The sequence below is a fragment of the Chenopodium quinoa genome, unplaced genomic scaffold, assembly GCF_001683475.1.
Source record: "Chenopodium quinoa cultivar QQ74 unplaced genomic scaffold, ASM168347v1, whole genome shotgun sequence".
NCBI lineage: Eukaryota > Viridiplantae > Streptophyta > Magnoliopsida > Caryophyllales > Amaranthaceae > Chenopodium > Chenopodium quinoa.
The window spans coordinates 23,714,570-23,731,761 of record NW_018742204.1 but is presented as its reverse complement, the minus strand read 5'-3'; the positions used below and the strand labels follow the sequence as shown (position 1 = coordinate 23,731,761).

Below are 17,192 nucleotides of genomic sequence, written 5' to 3'. Positions count from 1 at the left end.
ATTGCTGAAATAGCAAATAAGAATCTGTAATTTATATAACCCTTTTCTTTTAGAAGGAGCAATCCTTTACTTTAAAATAAAGTGTACATAGCAACAGTTTATTAGATTAAATATATAGAAACACTCTGGTGTCATGCAAGTATCACCCGCCTTTGATCATATAAAACCCCTAACCGTTAACCCTAGTCATCATAGGTAATACTGCTAGTGCTAAACTATAATGCAGTATCTCTTCAAAACCATTCATCACCAGATTCACCATCACAATCTCACTGCACTACCTCCACTATCCCTGTCCCCATTTCCATCCCCTATTCCATCCCCGTCACTATCCCCATCACCATCATATTTAATTTTTACCGGGACCCACAAGATGGTGTTCCACACGGCATTTTACTGGGGCAAACCACATCAGATTCTGTTCCCTGGCTGGCCTGGTACAAGTACTGGTATGTATGTTGTGGCTGTGTTGTTCGTCTTCTCCCTAGCCATTTTGGTAGAATGCCTCGCCTATTGCCATATTATTAAACCTGGCCCAAACCAAGTTGCAGCCTGCTTTTTTAGAACCGGGATGCGAGCTGTCCGAGCTGGGATGGCTTACATGGTCATATTGGCTGTTATGTCTTACAATGGCGGTATATTCATAGCAGCCGTTGTTGGACATACGATAGGGTATTTGATTTTTGGAAGTGGGCTTTATTTGAAGTGTGATGGGCGTCCGTTATCGAATTTTGGAATTGGGCATTCCAAAATATGATGCATTCTTTGCTCGTGTTTGGAGCTTTACGCTGTATTTGTCAGCAGATTTTTTATTTTCTTTTTTTCTTTTTCCTCTTTGGTGAATTGTGATCGTAAAAACCAAAAGTGTGAATAACCAAAACTGTGATTACTTGTGAAGTAAAAGTTGCAATGTAACTCCTGATGAATAATGAACAAACTCGCGCTGATGAACGCTGCAGTGTCGAGTAATCAAAATAACTAGAACAGGTTTACCGTCAGCAACTAATGACTACTCATAGTATAATATCTGATTTTGTAGTAGTATCTAAGATAATTGGCACGAAATAAAAATGATATAGATTTATTATCTTTAGCAAGTTATAATTGTATAATTAACAATAAATAATGGCAAAACTGAAGTATCTGTTATTATTTTCTAATGCCTGCATCATGCAGTCACGTCTGTGACATTTGATTTGGAATATAAGTTAGATAAACAACTCACCCCATTCACTGAATTTATATTGAGCGTAACATCTAGATTAGATGTAACCAATTATAGACAACTCCCTCTCAACCTTCTCCAAGAAAAACAAAAGATAAAAACTAAAATAAATTTGAATTGATTATAAACAATAAAGAAGAGAGAATCTGATTCTGCTTTGACAATAAATTTTAAGTGCATATAACATACCACCTTCTTTTTTTTTTTTTTGAAGAAATAACATACCACCTTCTAACACAAAGTGATATCAGATAGATGTGATTCTCCGTTCCTTCTATATCCTTCTGTTTGGTTGATTGATTAGGGTGAAAAAAATAAACAAACACACACACCGGGTTTCGGTTTCATTATATACTTATCGAAGTTAAATTATGTTAAAAATCACTAATTTTATTGTACAGAGTATACTATTTCATAAGGTGAAGAGAATACAACCCTTACCACCGGCCTACCAATACTCAAACATGACTTTAGAAAGCGAAGGTGGGAATCGACTTTTGAGTTTTTTGTGGATTTAAATTTTTCGATTAGTGCGGTGCTCTCCCTTTATTCCCTTATCTTATTACCCACATTTCATGGTACATTTAGCATACACCTAAAAAGTAAATTCGATCCTTAGAAGGTGCTGGTAGGTTCCACGGCAAGGCCAAGATCCTTAACTATCCATCACAACTTGCAAATAACGCATATAAAACATGATCTTTAATTTAATTCTTAATATAACCCCTTTTCTCAATATTTTTCCCTATATATAACCCTACTTGTCTGCTGCAAACAACAATCCAGTTTGCATATATGCAAAATTCAACTTAATATCAAATTTTGATCTCAAAGTTTTAAGCTTTAAAACCCTACCCCATAAAATGCAATCCATGATGCCATATCAACGCGGCTTCTTTGGCCGGCCTCTTGAAGTGTTTGATCCATTCTCCCTTTACTTTTGGGATGACTTTCCCTTCGACTTCCAAGCCTTCCGAGCACCACCACTTATGCCCCCTCCACGGCCGCTACTACCGGAAATGAGAGGTATGGTGCCTAGGACTAAGATTGAGTACAAGGAAACCCCTGAGGCTCATCACTTCAAGGCTCAGCTTTCGGGGGTAAGAAAAGAGGATGTGAAGGTGAAACTAGAGGAGGGCGGGAGGATGATCCATGTAAGTGCCAAATCGACACGTGAGAATGAGGAAAAGAAAGACAATTATCATCATGTGGAGCGCGGTTATGGAGAGTTTATGAGTAAGTTCACGCTACCTCCTAATGCCAAACCCGAGCATATGAGGAGCTCTGTGGATAACAATGGAGTGCTCACCATCACTATTCCTAAGGAGAAAATACGGCAATCCAATTACCAGTAACCTACTTTGTACCATGTTGCAGTACAATGCTTTAATGCATGCATGTAAAGTATTTATGTTATTAGTACCATGACATGCCATTGAATGATACGAAGGCATATCTTACAAGCTTCAGATTGAAGATGTACACTCACTCTGTATAGTTACGACTTACGAGTACCTTCTGCTTCTTAATGAATAACGAAAATTAAATTTATTGTACGTGAGATTTGTTTAAGGTTTATTACTAGCTTAAGTAACGCAATCGACATGACATTTTAATTTATTCAAATGGATGTTCGAGAGTTACACAGTACAAGTTGTACGCCTGTTCTAACTCTTCTAAGTACACTCAAGTGCATGCAACTACTATCTATATATATATCGCCTTCATGTTTAACAAGACGACAATTCTTGAAGGGTTGTTAATGTTAATTAGTTTAATCGTACATGAATATCTTGTACGTATTAACCCAATTGATCAACATTAAATTTGTTGCTATCAATTATCTCAATGTCTAGGGGGCAATGGTCCCGTTGATCGATACAGTAGTGCCAAGAATGTCACGGGGATAAATTGTAGGCTTTAACGTTTTAGAATTCATACAAAACAAAACAGAAAGATAGGGAATTTGTGTTGTGCAAGTACGTAACGTCTATGATGAATTCGACACATATATATGGTAGTTGCTACTTTGTATGTACGACGGAATATTTAGCTACGGCTAGGAAACTTGAGAGATTATGTTTGTGAAATCGTACGTAGTTTTGGAAGAATTAAGTCTGAGCTACACGCTTTGAAATTAACTTTTGTAATCAATATAACAAGGTGTCAAAGTTCTTGAGAAACTTAAACTCAGGCTAGCAATCAACTCGCTCAATTAGCACCCTACTTTCAATATTCTTGCATCTGTGAAAGCTCTGGAGAAATTTTGCCTATCTAATCTTCTTGACGTGGTTCTTTCAAGCATTTGTGGTAGGTTGTAATATTTGCCTCATATATATAACCTTGGAGAATTTTGGTGAAAAACTCGAGTTTGGCCAAAATTCTGTTTTTATTATGGAGTAAATGAACAAAGTTGAATGCTCGTTTTGAATTGAGCTTGAATTGAGCTTGAACATAAACAAATCGTGTATATTATAAGTTTGTGGATAATTAAAGTAATTTAAAGAAGTTTTGTTGGACAAATGGTTATTATTATTTATACTAATACCTAAAAAGCTTGCTATAATGAACTAGAATTGGTCTTAATCATAACAATTCCAAATAAGGAGTATAATTTTAAGCTTGAATGATAGGTCAAGTTTGACTATTAGTTAGATGAGTTTAAATATTAACATATCGTACTCGAGTAACTCACATCCTTATCAATCACAAACCAAAGCAATTATTACATAATAATAAAGAGATATTAGGCTTCAGGTGGGTAGCAATTTAAAAAAAAAAATAGATATTCTCCCTCCACAATCAAATTGGCTTTTATATCATAAAATTAAAGGCAAGACATTACTCCGAATCTATAACATTCTCAAATGAATCACACCTTATAACCTCAATTTAGTAAAGATGTAGAGTAATCAATTAGGTTAAGGATGAGCCTACATATAACGGCGCGGTGGAGGCCTCATTAACCTCTTTAATCACCAACCAAGTTGATTATAAGATCCAATTACAAACACATAATACAAAATTAACAAAAGATTTTTTTATTTTTATTTTTTTTTTTAAAAAAAGGGTACAAGAATAAGAAAAATCAAGAGTGGGAAAGAGATGAGAAATGGGGCCAGACAAGACACAGTGAAATCTTAGAAAACAAATCAATGAAACATGCAATTAAAAATCTCCTATTCTTCAATTCATGTATTGTATGTCCTGCCCTACTGCGCCAACCCACTTCATTCCCACTACTCCTTCACATGGCCCCTCTTTACTTTGTTATTCAATCACCTTAATCCTTATCCTTCTCAACTTGTTTGGTCACTTCTCATTTTATTTGGTCTCTCATTATTCTTGCTTTTGTGCTATCCTATCTAATTCTAACCTACGCTGACCCGACTACAATGACCTAATATCGACTCCTTGACCATATATCAAACCCGAATTTCACTTATCATTCCTACTCACGACTTGGTGCCCTAGTCGGAAACTCGATAGTCATCAAACCCTACCAAAAATTGGTTAGACCCTAATATAACACTCATGTTGAAATTGACTCAAGTAAACCAAATGTAATGTAGATGACTCAATTAAATATGACTTGAACATATATAACTATAATTTGGATTAATAATATATAATACCCTGTGTTAAAAATAAAAAAATAATTAAAAAAACGTTAAAAATTTGTTACGATAAAATATAACTACACTAATTTGTGTCATATTAAATTATACTCATGAAATTCGAATTAAATTCATACTCAAATAGACCTCAATTTTTTAACTATGGAGTAAATACTAAAACAAGTTATAATAATTATTACGAAGTAAATTATATGAAGAGATCAACTCCTAAGTAAATACATTTTTTAAAGAGTATTATTGATTATTGATGTGGTATCATTTTGAAGCTAATAAGGAGTATTAAATTAATTTATTCCCATATATTAAGATAATGGGGAATAAATGGATATTACAAAAGTATTGGTTTGTCGATCATATATCTTGTTTAGATTGAACTTTGATCAAACTTGTTTTGATTTTCTGATTTGGTTTGATGATATAAATAATATGAATAGGTCTAAATACTTTGAATATTATTGAAATAAGGCGAAAATATTACGTATAATCCATGTTTGTAACTAGCTACAAACTTTAATAGAGTAAAAAAAAAATCAACTTTTTTTTTTTCATGTCAACTACTATATTATTGAAATTATACAAAGCACTAATATGGTATTAGCTTAATTAAAAGCTCAATCTCAAATTGAATCCCCCTACCCCATTTATGTGTCTTTATACACCATTACACACTTATAGTTATATCACATCACTCATTTTCATTACTTGATGTTAAATTTACAATTTTAACCCTCACTCTTGTAGCACTCAATTTTTTAATATATTCAATTCATATATTTATAAACACTAATTAAAATGAATGGAGACGTTATAATGGACAAATTGAGAAACAATGTAATATTGCATTAGTACGTCCCATGCATGCATATCCTAACGAAGGTACATGGTACAATAGCTAGTACACGTACATAATTTATGAATATCGGAAATTTAATAATCGAAAATAGCTAAATGCTTGAGTAACGAACGGACCACAAATGGCGGCATTCATTGAGGCCTAGATTTATGCATACAATGGCTAAGCTTTACCACCGAAATCTATTCTTAGCAACACTATGCGGCACCGGTAGTTATGTTGTCAATTCTGGAGCCATGACATGTCAACTTGTCAAGAACCTCTTGAAATTAAACTCCTCCCGAAAAGACGGAGGTAGATTGCTTCTTGACCCGTCTATTATACACCTAGATGTATTGTCTTAGGTTCAGCTTGATATGGTCTGATAAAGTCCAAACCTATCTTGTATAATGACCTATCTTATACGAGTAATATTTATAAGAGGTATTTTATTCTATTTATAGTATTATTTATCATACCCTACAGAGTACAATATATATTTACTGAGTACATATATCTCTCTTTTCTGCTTTATTTAACCTTTTACTCTATTTTCTTATGCCCACACACTCACATATTTTAATAATTTAATGATTCACGAACCTACAAAAGGTAAAGTTAAATGAAAATAACTTAGATTTTATTGTTAGATATTTGTATTGCAATGGTGTTTATCACTTAATTTAACTTTGGTATTTGAGTTTTGTTAGCTGGTGTTTAACGATCAGTACATGCATGCGAATCTTAATAATTATTTAAGTTCTATTTATACAGTCGATTTCTAGCTTCAAGTCTTGGGGTGCCATAATTATCTGATTCTCCTATAATGTTTTATAGCTAGCGTAAATTAACTTAAATAATACGGAGTAATTGTGATGTGATAGCAGAAATTCTGTAGACATTAGTTGAATATTTTCTAAGGAATAGGCACAAATTTTAAGGGAGAATCTTGGACTGACTCAACTATATAAGCTTTACCACTTTACACCGTGCAATTTACGTTGATTATCAAAATAAAACATATACGCCGATGACTAATCACGGTAAACTTACAAAAAACCTTAACTGTCATGTTTCACAAATCACAGCTACTCACAATCAGTCATTTACTGTAAGCCACGCGCCACTTATATATATTATTCTTTCGCTTTACAAATACTCCCTCCGTAACTTATTTAGTGGTATGCATTCCATTTTTGATTAGTCAAAATTAGTGGCCTAATTCTATTTAGAGAGTGTACTTTTTGACAAAATTACATTCTTTTTATTAGTTACTCTCATTTTTATTTTATATTTATGTACTTTTGAGATTATTTTCCAATATTTTTTCTCTACTTTTTTCAATAAGGAAAATGTTATAAGGACTACATATAAGCATTAAATTTACACTTGAAAATTGTAAAAAGTTAAGAAATCATCAAAATATAAACTCTAATAACACTGATTTACGCGTGTTTTTGTCATAAATTCCTAATTTTATACAATTTCCAAGAGTATATTTAATGCTTATATATAACTCTTAGGGTTACATATAACATTACCCTAAAAACATAGTTGATCATTAGCTTAAATGGCTATATAGTCATCTTTTAATTGTAACTTTGGGCTATTATTTACGAGGTACGGAGTAATGCATAAAATATTCTAAAGTTATAACTAAAAGTTAACGGATGTAGTAATAGTATTATGGGAACGGAGAATATATGTACGGCATTTTATGTATACACTGTACTCTTGTTTTATTACGGAGTATTATTTATTTATTTATATTTTTTTTAAAGGTACAGGTTCATTTGGGTGTGGCTTCCGGTCAAGTTCCAAGATTCAGCAAAGGGATTTTCCCATTTAATGAAAAAGTTACAAAAGATTCAAGTGGTACTACAGCTGTTCTTTTGCCACGTATGCACATAACCGACCAAATGCGTGGGCCCTTTCTTCTGACGCTCCAGCTCATTCCTTCCAATCAATGCTCCTCTTACTTACACATACCCTTAGAATTTTCTTTCCCTTTTTATCCTTTTCGGTGTTTATTTTGTACATCAAAATATCACGAAGTGTGTGTGTGATCATTTCTTTTCATTTTGGTGTTTTCAGACCTTTCAAATGAAAGCCCAACGAAAACAAATGGTAGAGCTCGCACATCCTAACATGGTTACTCGTACAAGATAGCACATACGAAGTACTTCCTTTGTCTCAATTTTATTAGCGAAATGTGAGAAACAGAGCATTATTAAAAAAACAGACCGACATATGGGCCGACCAACGAAGGGAGTAGTACATCATGTACACAATAGTTTGGTAGAAATAAACTAACAATCTTCCAAAACATACACTTCGTTAAAATATTGCACGAGCATCAAACAATGACAGCAAAACAGGACACAATTGAATAGAGTGCCAGCCTAGAGAAAGATAACTCGTAGTTGAACTAAACCCTAAACTTTCATCTACACAATTGACCATCATAATCTATGCAGAGTAGTAAATTTGGTAACCCACTTGATATTGTTTTAAAATAAAAGGTAATAATGTGAATAAAATAAAATAAATAAAAACAGTTGTTTGTTAAGCCCCCAAAACCTAATTTCTTGAACCGTTGAATCGACCGTTGACGGCAACATCAAGAGACAACAACCCAACAATGATAGTCTTTTAAAGCAGAGATAGTTGAGCACCGCAATCACGCATGTTACCCTCCATAATTCCCGCCATAATCGCTCCCCAAGGTTACGTCAACCCAAATTATTACTCAATTCGCAAACTAGACACATTTGTCAATACATGACTTCAACTATTAATATCTTTAATTGCCTATTTAGCTAATCTAACTCTTCATAATATAATTATACATTTCAGTTAGTCTTTCTGTGAGATACAAAGGAAAAAACTCATGAGGATAACATATGGAGGCAATAAATGTTTGTTATAATCCCTAAATCTCACTATATTACTCCATAAACAACAACATATTGACGATAATTGACTTTTGTTATCACAAAACAAAGTCAAAATAAAAACCAATAAAGCATAGTGAAAATAAAATTGAGTCAAAAAATAACAGAGTACACCAATAATACTCAAATAAAAATCAAGCTGTTTCACTTGATACACTCATACAAGTACGAGTAACATTGAAGGAAAAAAAAACCTAAAACGGGAGTTGGGACATTAGTAGTTGAGACATTGAAAGTAAAATAGGTACAATATTATTATCACAAAAGCAGTAGTAGCAGTTTTTATTGATTTTGCCCATCCACACTTTCCGCGGCAAGGTTATACATCAAAATATCAAATTGACACAAAATCAAACACAAACCCCCGAACAAAAAAAATTGTAACACTATGGATACAACACCACCACTATAGCACTACCACTAGATTTTTTATAACTGGTAATTAAAAATCACCAATAAAAGAAAGAAAAATAAAAAATAGACCTTGCGATCTTATTATGCTGACAAACTCCGTGGGATACAAGAAAACACCAACCCATGAAGTTAAACTTAATAATTATAATTATTATTAATAATAATATTTCCTATAAGTTTTATTTTATCATTGGAGACCAGAAATACCTGATCACCAAATCCTGTAGTTATTCAAAATTCTTATTTTTCTTCACGCATCATATCTATTAGTCTATATATTACTAATCCTAAATTTTGCTAATCCTTTCATCACTTCTAGTCGTCTTTGTCGTCGTTGTCGTCATCATCTACCACATCTACCGATGAAACAAACATTCGAAAACACCCAACGCGGGTGGTGTTAATAAGTCCACTCCTGAGGCAGCTGGATGTCATTATTACTTGCCGTTGGGGTGGTTGTAGCACTAGCGTTTCGTCGGTTGCTCGACTGTGATTGTGAACCTTTTCCCGTCTTAGACGACTTTGTTGCATTCCCATCTACAACAACAAAAACACATCAGATTTGATTAGTATTATTACAAAATAAATCAAATTGCAACTGTCAACAAATTGTTTTCAGTACTCCTACTTTAAACATGGACCACTCTCTATTTCCAGTTTGCATCATTTTGTAAGACAGTTCAACTTATCCCACCAAAAGTTAACCAACACCTTATTAACTTTATTGGAAATTTAGGCACAGCCGCAATTAATTGAACCACTCCACCATCTACTTAGGATACAGAATAATATTCAGATCTAGACCGGACTTGCAAATTTTTAGACAAACTATGTTACCTCGTACCTTCATTTTACCTCAAATACCCGTATACGAGTAACAATCTACACCACACATGTTGGGGTTGATTTTATTACGTGGATATCAAGATCTGTCAAGGGTTTATTAACTTATGGTAATTTTATACTAATAGACAGTTAGACACTTCATATTGAACCAATAACACAAGGACAAACAAATAACAAATTTGAATTAAATAATTAAAAAAAAAAGAGGGGCAAATAATACATGAACGAAAAAAGATTATATACCAGCTTTTTTGCGGGGTACGGAAGGGGTGGTGGTAACGCTACGGGGTAAGAAAACACCGGTGCCGTTACATTCCCTCTTGGGCCCAACAAACATGGGTTGAGGCGGCATCGGATGGGCCTGATTTTGGGCCTGCACTTGTTGCAGAGTAGGCCAAGCAGATGGCGGCAGCCCTAAAGGACGATTGCTGTTGTTGTTACCGTTGCTCTTATTGTTGCTCTTGTTGTTATTGGTTGCTCTGTTTTGCGGCAACGGTTGCTGCTTTGCCTGATTATACTGCACACCATTTGACGGCGCCCACACCATCTGTAATCACAATCATAAGCCCTAATTAATAAACGTTTCATTCTCCTTAAAATTAATTAATTTAATTATAAGAATAAATAATAAGAATTAAGTTTGAAATGAATGAATCTACCGGAGGAAAATGGTGGAATTGAGGTTGGTAATAAATGGGAGGAAAGTGGTCAGGATTCCTAAGAGGAGAAGGGTATAAAACTTCTTTTTGACTGCAATCGAAGAATCCAGTTCCGGTACTTTTTTCAGTCTTCATCTTCAATCTAGCCACCTCCCCCGCCGCCTTATTTAGCAGATCTAATGTTGCGTTGTTGCTGTTTTCTTTGTTGTTGTCGTCGCTTTTGTCGTTGTTTTGCGGCGGCGGTTGCGGCGGCGATAGGCTTTCCCGGCTTGAACCATGGTTGCAAAAACACCCACATAGCGTCGATTGCGGCGAACTTGACAGCACATACCCCTGTTAATTTTTAAAAATAATATTAAATAATAGTTCAAAAAATAAAATTCAAAATTCAAAAACATAACTAAAAAACAGAAAAAAGGGGAGAAAATCTTGGAGGCGGACCTTAGAGTGAACAGGACACGAAGAATCTTGTAGGTCGACGCGAGCAATCTTCCGGGTCAACCCGGAAAGTAAAATATCCTCTTCGTCGCTCTCGGTTTCGGTACAACCAGAAGTTAACTCCAAATCCGAATTCGAGTTAGAAGATGATGACCCGTAACCAACAAAACCCAAACCCGAGTTGGGTACTTTAGGAGCGGAGAAATCAAAATCCATGAGAATATCATCGTCGGTGAGAAAATGCGAAGGAAGCCAGAACTCACCATCATCCAAATCTTCCGCCATAACTTCAACGAAAAGGCGGCAAATGTTTCAAAGATAAAAGGAGAGAGATAAAAACTCAAAAACAACAGATTATGCTGATTTTTGAAGATAAAATAGAAAGGATTATATATTTATATGAACAAGGAGGGAAGAAGATGAAGGAGGAGTGGAGGAAGTTGATGTTGGGGGGAATATGGGAGAGAAATAAGGGGAAGAGTGGGCGAAGTGGGGTGCGACTGCTATTTGTAAAATCTGTTTGTGGGCCTTTATTTTAATTTTTACTTTCATTATTTATAATTTTTTTAAAAAAAAAATAATATGAGAGAATCCTATAAAAAGGAAGGTTATGACGCTGTTAAGAAGCGCGTGATATCTATGTGATTTGGGTATTTTCAGATTATGTGGTCTGGAATTGTGTCTATAATATCTTCATTTTTTTGGAAATATATTTGCGTCGGCCCATCTGTATACACATAGCTGTAAATGGGCCGTAATTTATTTATTTTTTTTGTAAAAATAAATTTACATATCATTCCTTATTTTTTTTCAAGTTTTATTTTACGAAGTATTAGGTGATTACTTTATTATATAGTATAGATAGATTCTTTGGGTATTTCACCCAATTTATTATTTGGGCTAATCCGAATTCGGAAATTAGTTTTGATTGATTAGTTTCAGTCTCCTCTCAATTGATATTGTGGGAATCGAATACGCGGTCTTCCTTACCAAGTGTAATCTCAAATTCCCAATCACTGCTATACCAACAACTAATTAATTTTTTTTTCCTAAGCTTTATAAATTTCTGATTATTAGACAATTTTTAAGATGAGATATTCAAAAAAATAAAATAAAATAAAATTTACTCGTATTAATTAAAAATAATAATTATACAACTAATCTGAAATTTTCATTTTAGAAAAACTTAAATGCGGAGTAGGTAATTAACTAATACGAGTACTCCGTAACTTACAAAAAACGGAGGAAACATTTTTTTTTTTTTTTAAATTTTGTAAAAAATGAAATAAAAAGGAGGAAACCCTAAAAGAAGTAGAACGTGTACCCGGATCATACACCACAATGCAGTAGTTGACGAAAGTGAGGAAGTAAAAGAGTGGGACCCGATTTTACTTTTATACCCGTTTACTTCACAACTAAGACTCATATTTAACCCGAATAAATTTTAAAATTTAAAAGTGGTCCTTGCTTTTAGCTTTTTTTTTTTTTAGTTTTGACTTGGTCCAATGTTTTTACAACTAATTACAAGTAGTAACTACGGATTTGTTTTGTTATTAAGTACTGTAAACCGGTAAAAAGACTTCACTCTTTCTTTTTCGGGTAATGTTGCAACTTTTGCAACTAGAGCCTAGTGCTCAATCTTAGTCATTCATCCGACCAAATTTTTGACTAGCTGCCATCTTAGTTGGTTTTTTCTACTCCCTCCGTCCCAAAAAGAACAACCCCATTTGGGTTGATTACGCAGGTATTAAGGAAGTTAAGTAAAAAGAAGTAAAAGTATATTGGAAAGATAAATTTACATGGGGTTTGTAAAAAAAATAGAGAAAGAAAATAATAAAATAACATGGAAAATCAAATTTTTATATAGGGAAGCTAATTTTGCACAAATATTGTTGCAAATTGGTGGTGTTTTAATACAAATGGGTCATTCTTTTTGGGACAAAGTTTTGGCCAAATGGATCGTTCTTTTTAGGACGGAGGGAGTAGTTATTTAAGTAATTAATTAATACTGCAATTTACGAGTAAAAATTAATTGTGAAACTAACAAAGTTGCATTATAGTCGGTATTTATAAATGTTTTAGACAAGTTACTAATTTGTTGTAATATTTACTCCGTAGAAAAAATATGTATATAAGAATAAGCTGTTGTGTTACCTTCAGAAGGTGAGAGATACACATATTAGCTTAAAGCATACTTGTGTTTGTATGGACTCTTTTCCACAAGGTTTGAATTAATAAAACATACTCCGTATGTATGTGCTTGTTTCTTTTACAAAAAAAAAAAAAAAAAAAAAAAAAAAAAAGTTACTCTGCTGCCTTCTCAAAACATTAAACAAGCATAGATTTTTCCTTAAAAAAAAAAAAAAAAAAACATAGATTTCATTGTCTCCTTAACTAGGAAGTTTAACAACTAAATTCACCAATATGTGAGGATAGTGCTTTTGTTTTATGTACCTAATTAGGTATTGAACGAAATATGTCGTTTGAGTTGAAACATAATATTAATTAGTAAGAAACTTAGTGGAATAGACAGCGGGAAAGGGAGATAATCTTACAAATTATGGTATAACATATCAAATTACGACTTATTAGTTAAACATGGATCGGACTTGATCATGAGTTAATTATCCCATTAACTTAGCACTTAGGTTCAATTTTAGGTTTAGATCCAACCTAAATTTAATTCATAATTCCACGAAATTTATTTAATTTAGTCTAAGATTTTTTTAATTTTTAATTTTGTACTTTTAATTTGTTTTAACCATAATATAGGCCTAGCCCAAAACAATCCACTCTATTTGAACTCAAATTTACCAGATTACCAATTGATATAAGTTTTTTTTTTTTTTTTTTTTTTTTTTAAATAGAGAATAATTTATTGGGTAAGCATTACATATGGAAACCATTCATGTATCTCAACCTAACATACATCTTCTTTTTTTTTTTTTTTTTTTTTTTGTAATTAAAATTTGTAATTCTTTGTAGTGTGTATAATTCACTATGATCATTACACAACGGTCATGCACAGTTCACAAGGCAAGATTTACATGATGAGATTCAAAACAGCCAATTCAAGTAGGCTCTATTGGTTCATCTTAAATTCTTAATTTGTCTGAAATTCTTTAAATTTGTGTGAACCTATATTTTTTTCTTAAGAAAAATTATGTAATAATTACATGTGTGTGTGATTTTTGTCTAATTTTTTTTCAAAAAAGAAAACTTATTTTGTCTTAATTTATTTAAACTTATGTTGTCTAAAATAAGTCAAATTAGATCAAACTTATCTTTCACAATTTTGTTTTGACCTAATGATAAACTAGCAGCAAGTTCAAAGTATAAATGTGATCATGGCGAAGCCACGGTGTGGGGGAGGGGGGGTGGAGAGTGGAGACCCCGCAACCCAACTTTGTGTCTATTAAATTTACTCTTGGCCTCCATAACATTTTGTATATTTATTAAACATCTTAGGAATGTTGCTAAGTGTAGCGTATGACATAGTAGTATCATGCCATAAATAAGATAATAATACCCCCCTTTATAATCCTGGCTTCACCCCTGAATGTGATTGAGAATCCTAAGTTGATACTTATAAGTTACTAGTATTTGATTGTAGATGTAGAAGTATATTATATCTGGAAGATTGTTTTTGAAAAGAAAGTATACATTAACATGACATGACGTATAAAAATCAACAAGATTTATTGTTGAAGTGCTTTATTTCGTAAATGTAAGCTTTTAGATACATTTTTCTTCTTTATTCTATTCTAAACCTTTTGAAAAAAAAAAAAAAAAACACTGATTCCAAATATCTCTTCAATCAGCAAATAAACACGAAACACAAATATTGGACTTTGCCAAATCTCTCTTCAAATCATTTGATTCTCTTAGATAACATCTCACTATACTATATAAGATCGAATTGTGAACATCATAGAATATCTTTCCTCATACAGGTATATATTTGGGCCCTTTATAATTAGTCTATAATTGAATTTATAATTTTGTACATACGACCGCCCTCCTAATACACAAAATTAGTAAATTAATTAAGCCTAGATTCAATTTACCCCAATTGTATCGTGGTACGTTATTCTAAAGTTGTATTGACGGTGACTAGCAATACAAATATTACAAATTAAATATGATCTAACGTATTGCTAGAAGATTTTGTACAATACGAAAAGTAAATTAAATAAATTGTTCATGGAAAATGAAAATTATAAGACTTGTCGACTTTTGACGAAGACGTATACACCCTAATTAACGACTGCCTATTGCTAATGCTAATCATGCTCCCATCAACACCTTCACCTTCAGCACGTCTATGTCATTAAGAACATAACCAGGCGGATGGGAATGAAATTATTTAACTCTTGATTAATTAATCCATGTATAACAAATAATGTCAACCAGTATATATATACAAAGTGTATGGTGTACCATACAACATCATTTATTTATGTTGGATGACAAAATGTCAACTAATACTACGTTTTCTGTATTTGCTTTACTGATAAAGATTGTATCTTGAAACCTTATGGCCTGAGACTAATCTTCGGGCCACTAAGCTAGGTTAATTTGGGGTGGGGATTTCCATATTTTCCCATCTCTCTCCCTTCCCCTTCTCAAGAGGTTGTGCCCGCTAAACCGGACTAGTTTGACCATTGAGAGGTTTCAGTCTGATAAGACACATTTTCCTTATAAAAAAAGTCAATTATCTATATAGTTGACTTTTATGTATCGCTTAGGGTATCAGTCATTGAACTGTTGTGTACAAATGTATGATACATCTACTTTACTCTCTACATGCATTGTTAGAGGTAATTCATTGGTTGTTTAATTTTCTTGGAATATTAATATAATTGTCAATTTCACTTAATAACCAAGCTTAAACTAGCTAGTTCACTGACATGAATTAAATTGCTTCCTATTATACGATTCACGATTGACAAAGCCATTGAGATTTATGGGGTGTTGATTGAGACCTAATTTATTTAGAAAATCATTTTGCATGGTATATTGTGTTTCATTGACAAAATTTAATCGAGAAAACTCAAGTTCAAATTAAAAGTCTCATTGTCATACTCACCCAAAGAGCCTAACACCTTACCATCTCTGCATCTCACTTCCCAGAATGACAATTTCATTATATAAACATAGAATAGTCAATTTTAAGTGTAAAACCTTTTATAGTTTATGTACTTTCTTCTTAAAACGTACCACGAAGTGTCTGGATTTATATCATTGTGGAATTATTGAGCACCAATTTAGTTTTGTATGCAACCTTGTCATCTTACTCTGTACAGCTGTACTCCATGTTACTGTACTGCTTTATATTGTTGGGCCAGGTTAATTTTTGAACTTACAATTACAAAATTCAAAAATTTGTCTTTATAATAATCATAGACAAACTATACATTCACTAGTCTAAACTTGTCCTTTAAATTATAAAACTAAAATTATTTTATCTCAAACCGTAACAGTGATACCACGTACTATATATATTTAACTTTTATAGTCTTATAGAGTTTGAAGAATAACTAGCTATTACTTCGTATTTGTCAATTTATATATATTTTTTTTTCAACATCCTTATACTTAGTTGATCCATTAGTAAAAGTCATGTGCAAGTTTAGACCATCTATTTTAAATGGAGTATTAACAAAAGAGTAATTGAAGGAGAGGATCAAAACACACAAGTATATTTATCATATTGATTCTTTCGTTGAAACTTAAGTACACCCCATTGACCAAGGTATTAAAAAAAAAAAAAAAGGACAATGTCCACTTATAGAAAACAAGCTCCAACAATGCACCCAATAATAAGGGAATCAGATCCCATATATTGATACATGTATTTGAAAGTCTAAAAGTTAAGAAAAGATTGAAATACAAAACTTAGAAGTAATGTTTAAATCATATAAAGATATCCACCCAAATTAATGGTCCGTAATATTGGATCCTAGAAACTATTAATCAAGAAATAATAAAAGAATAAATATTGATCTAATAATACCAATTATTGAGACTTTAATTAGAAAACCCTAATTAGATCTTTGATTTGATTGAATCAATTCTAAAAGTTTAGCATAGTGTGAGTGTAAGCAAAAAATAGAAGAAGTGAAGGAATATAGTAATGGCTACTTTGGAATTTGGATTTTGCTTTATTAACCTTTTCACACACTT

The 17,192-nt window shown here is 32.6% G+C and overlaps 3 protein-coding genes across 3 annotated transcripts; 2 read left to right on the top strand and 1 right to left on the bottom strand.

Moving 5' to 3' along the window:
• Positions 1–188: 188 nt before the first annotated feature.
• Positions 189–2,781, top strand: LOC110724983 (copper transporter 6-like). Its single transcript, XM_021904468.1, has one exon. The coding sequence runs from the start codon at positions 221–223 to the stop codon at positions 755–757; it is 537 nt and encodes a 178-aa protein (XP_021760160.1). The 5' UTR covers positions 189–220; the 3' UTR covers positions 758–2,781.
• On the top strand, positions 2,245–2,580 carry LOC110691321 (17.9 kDa class I heat shock protein-like). The gene has a single exon (XM_021868265.1). The coding sequence runs from the start codon at positions 2,245–2,247 to the stop codon at positions 2,578–2,580; it is 336 nt and encodes a 111-aa protein (XP_021723957.1).
• A 6,097-nt stretch (positions 2,782–8,878) lies between the features above and the next one.
• LOC110724955 (type-2 histone deacetylase 1-like) lies at positions 8,879–11,552 on the bottom strand. Its single transcript, XM_021904441.1, has 4 exons — positions 11,010–11,552; positions 10,569–10,901; positions 10,153–10,456; positions 8,879–9,600 (listed from the first exon to the last, which is right to left on the bottom strand). The coding sequence occupies exons 1-4, from the start codon at positions 11,289–11,291 to the stop codon at positions 9,464–9,466; spliced, it is 1,056 nt and encodes a 351-aa protein (XP_021760133.1). The 5' UTR covers positions 11,292–11,552; the 3' UTR covers positions 8,879–9,463.
• Between the last annotated feature and the right edge of the window lie 5,640 nt (positions 11,553–17,192).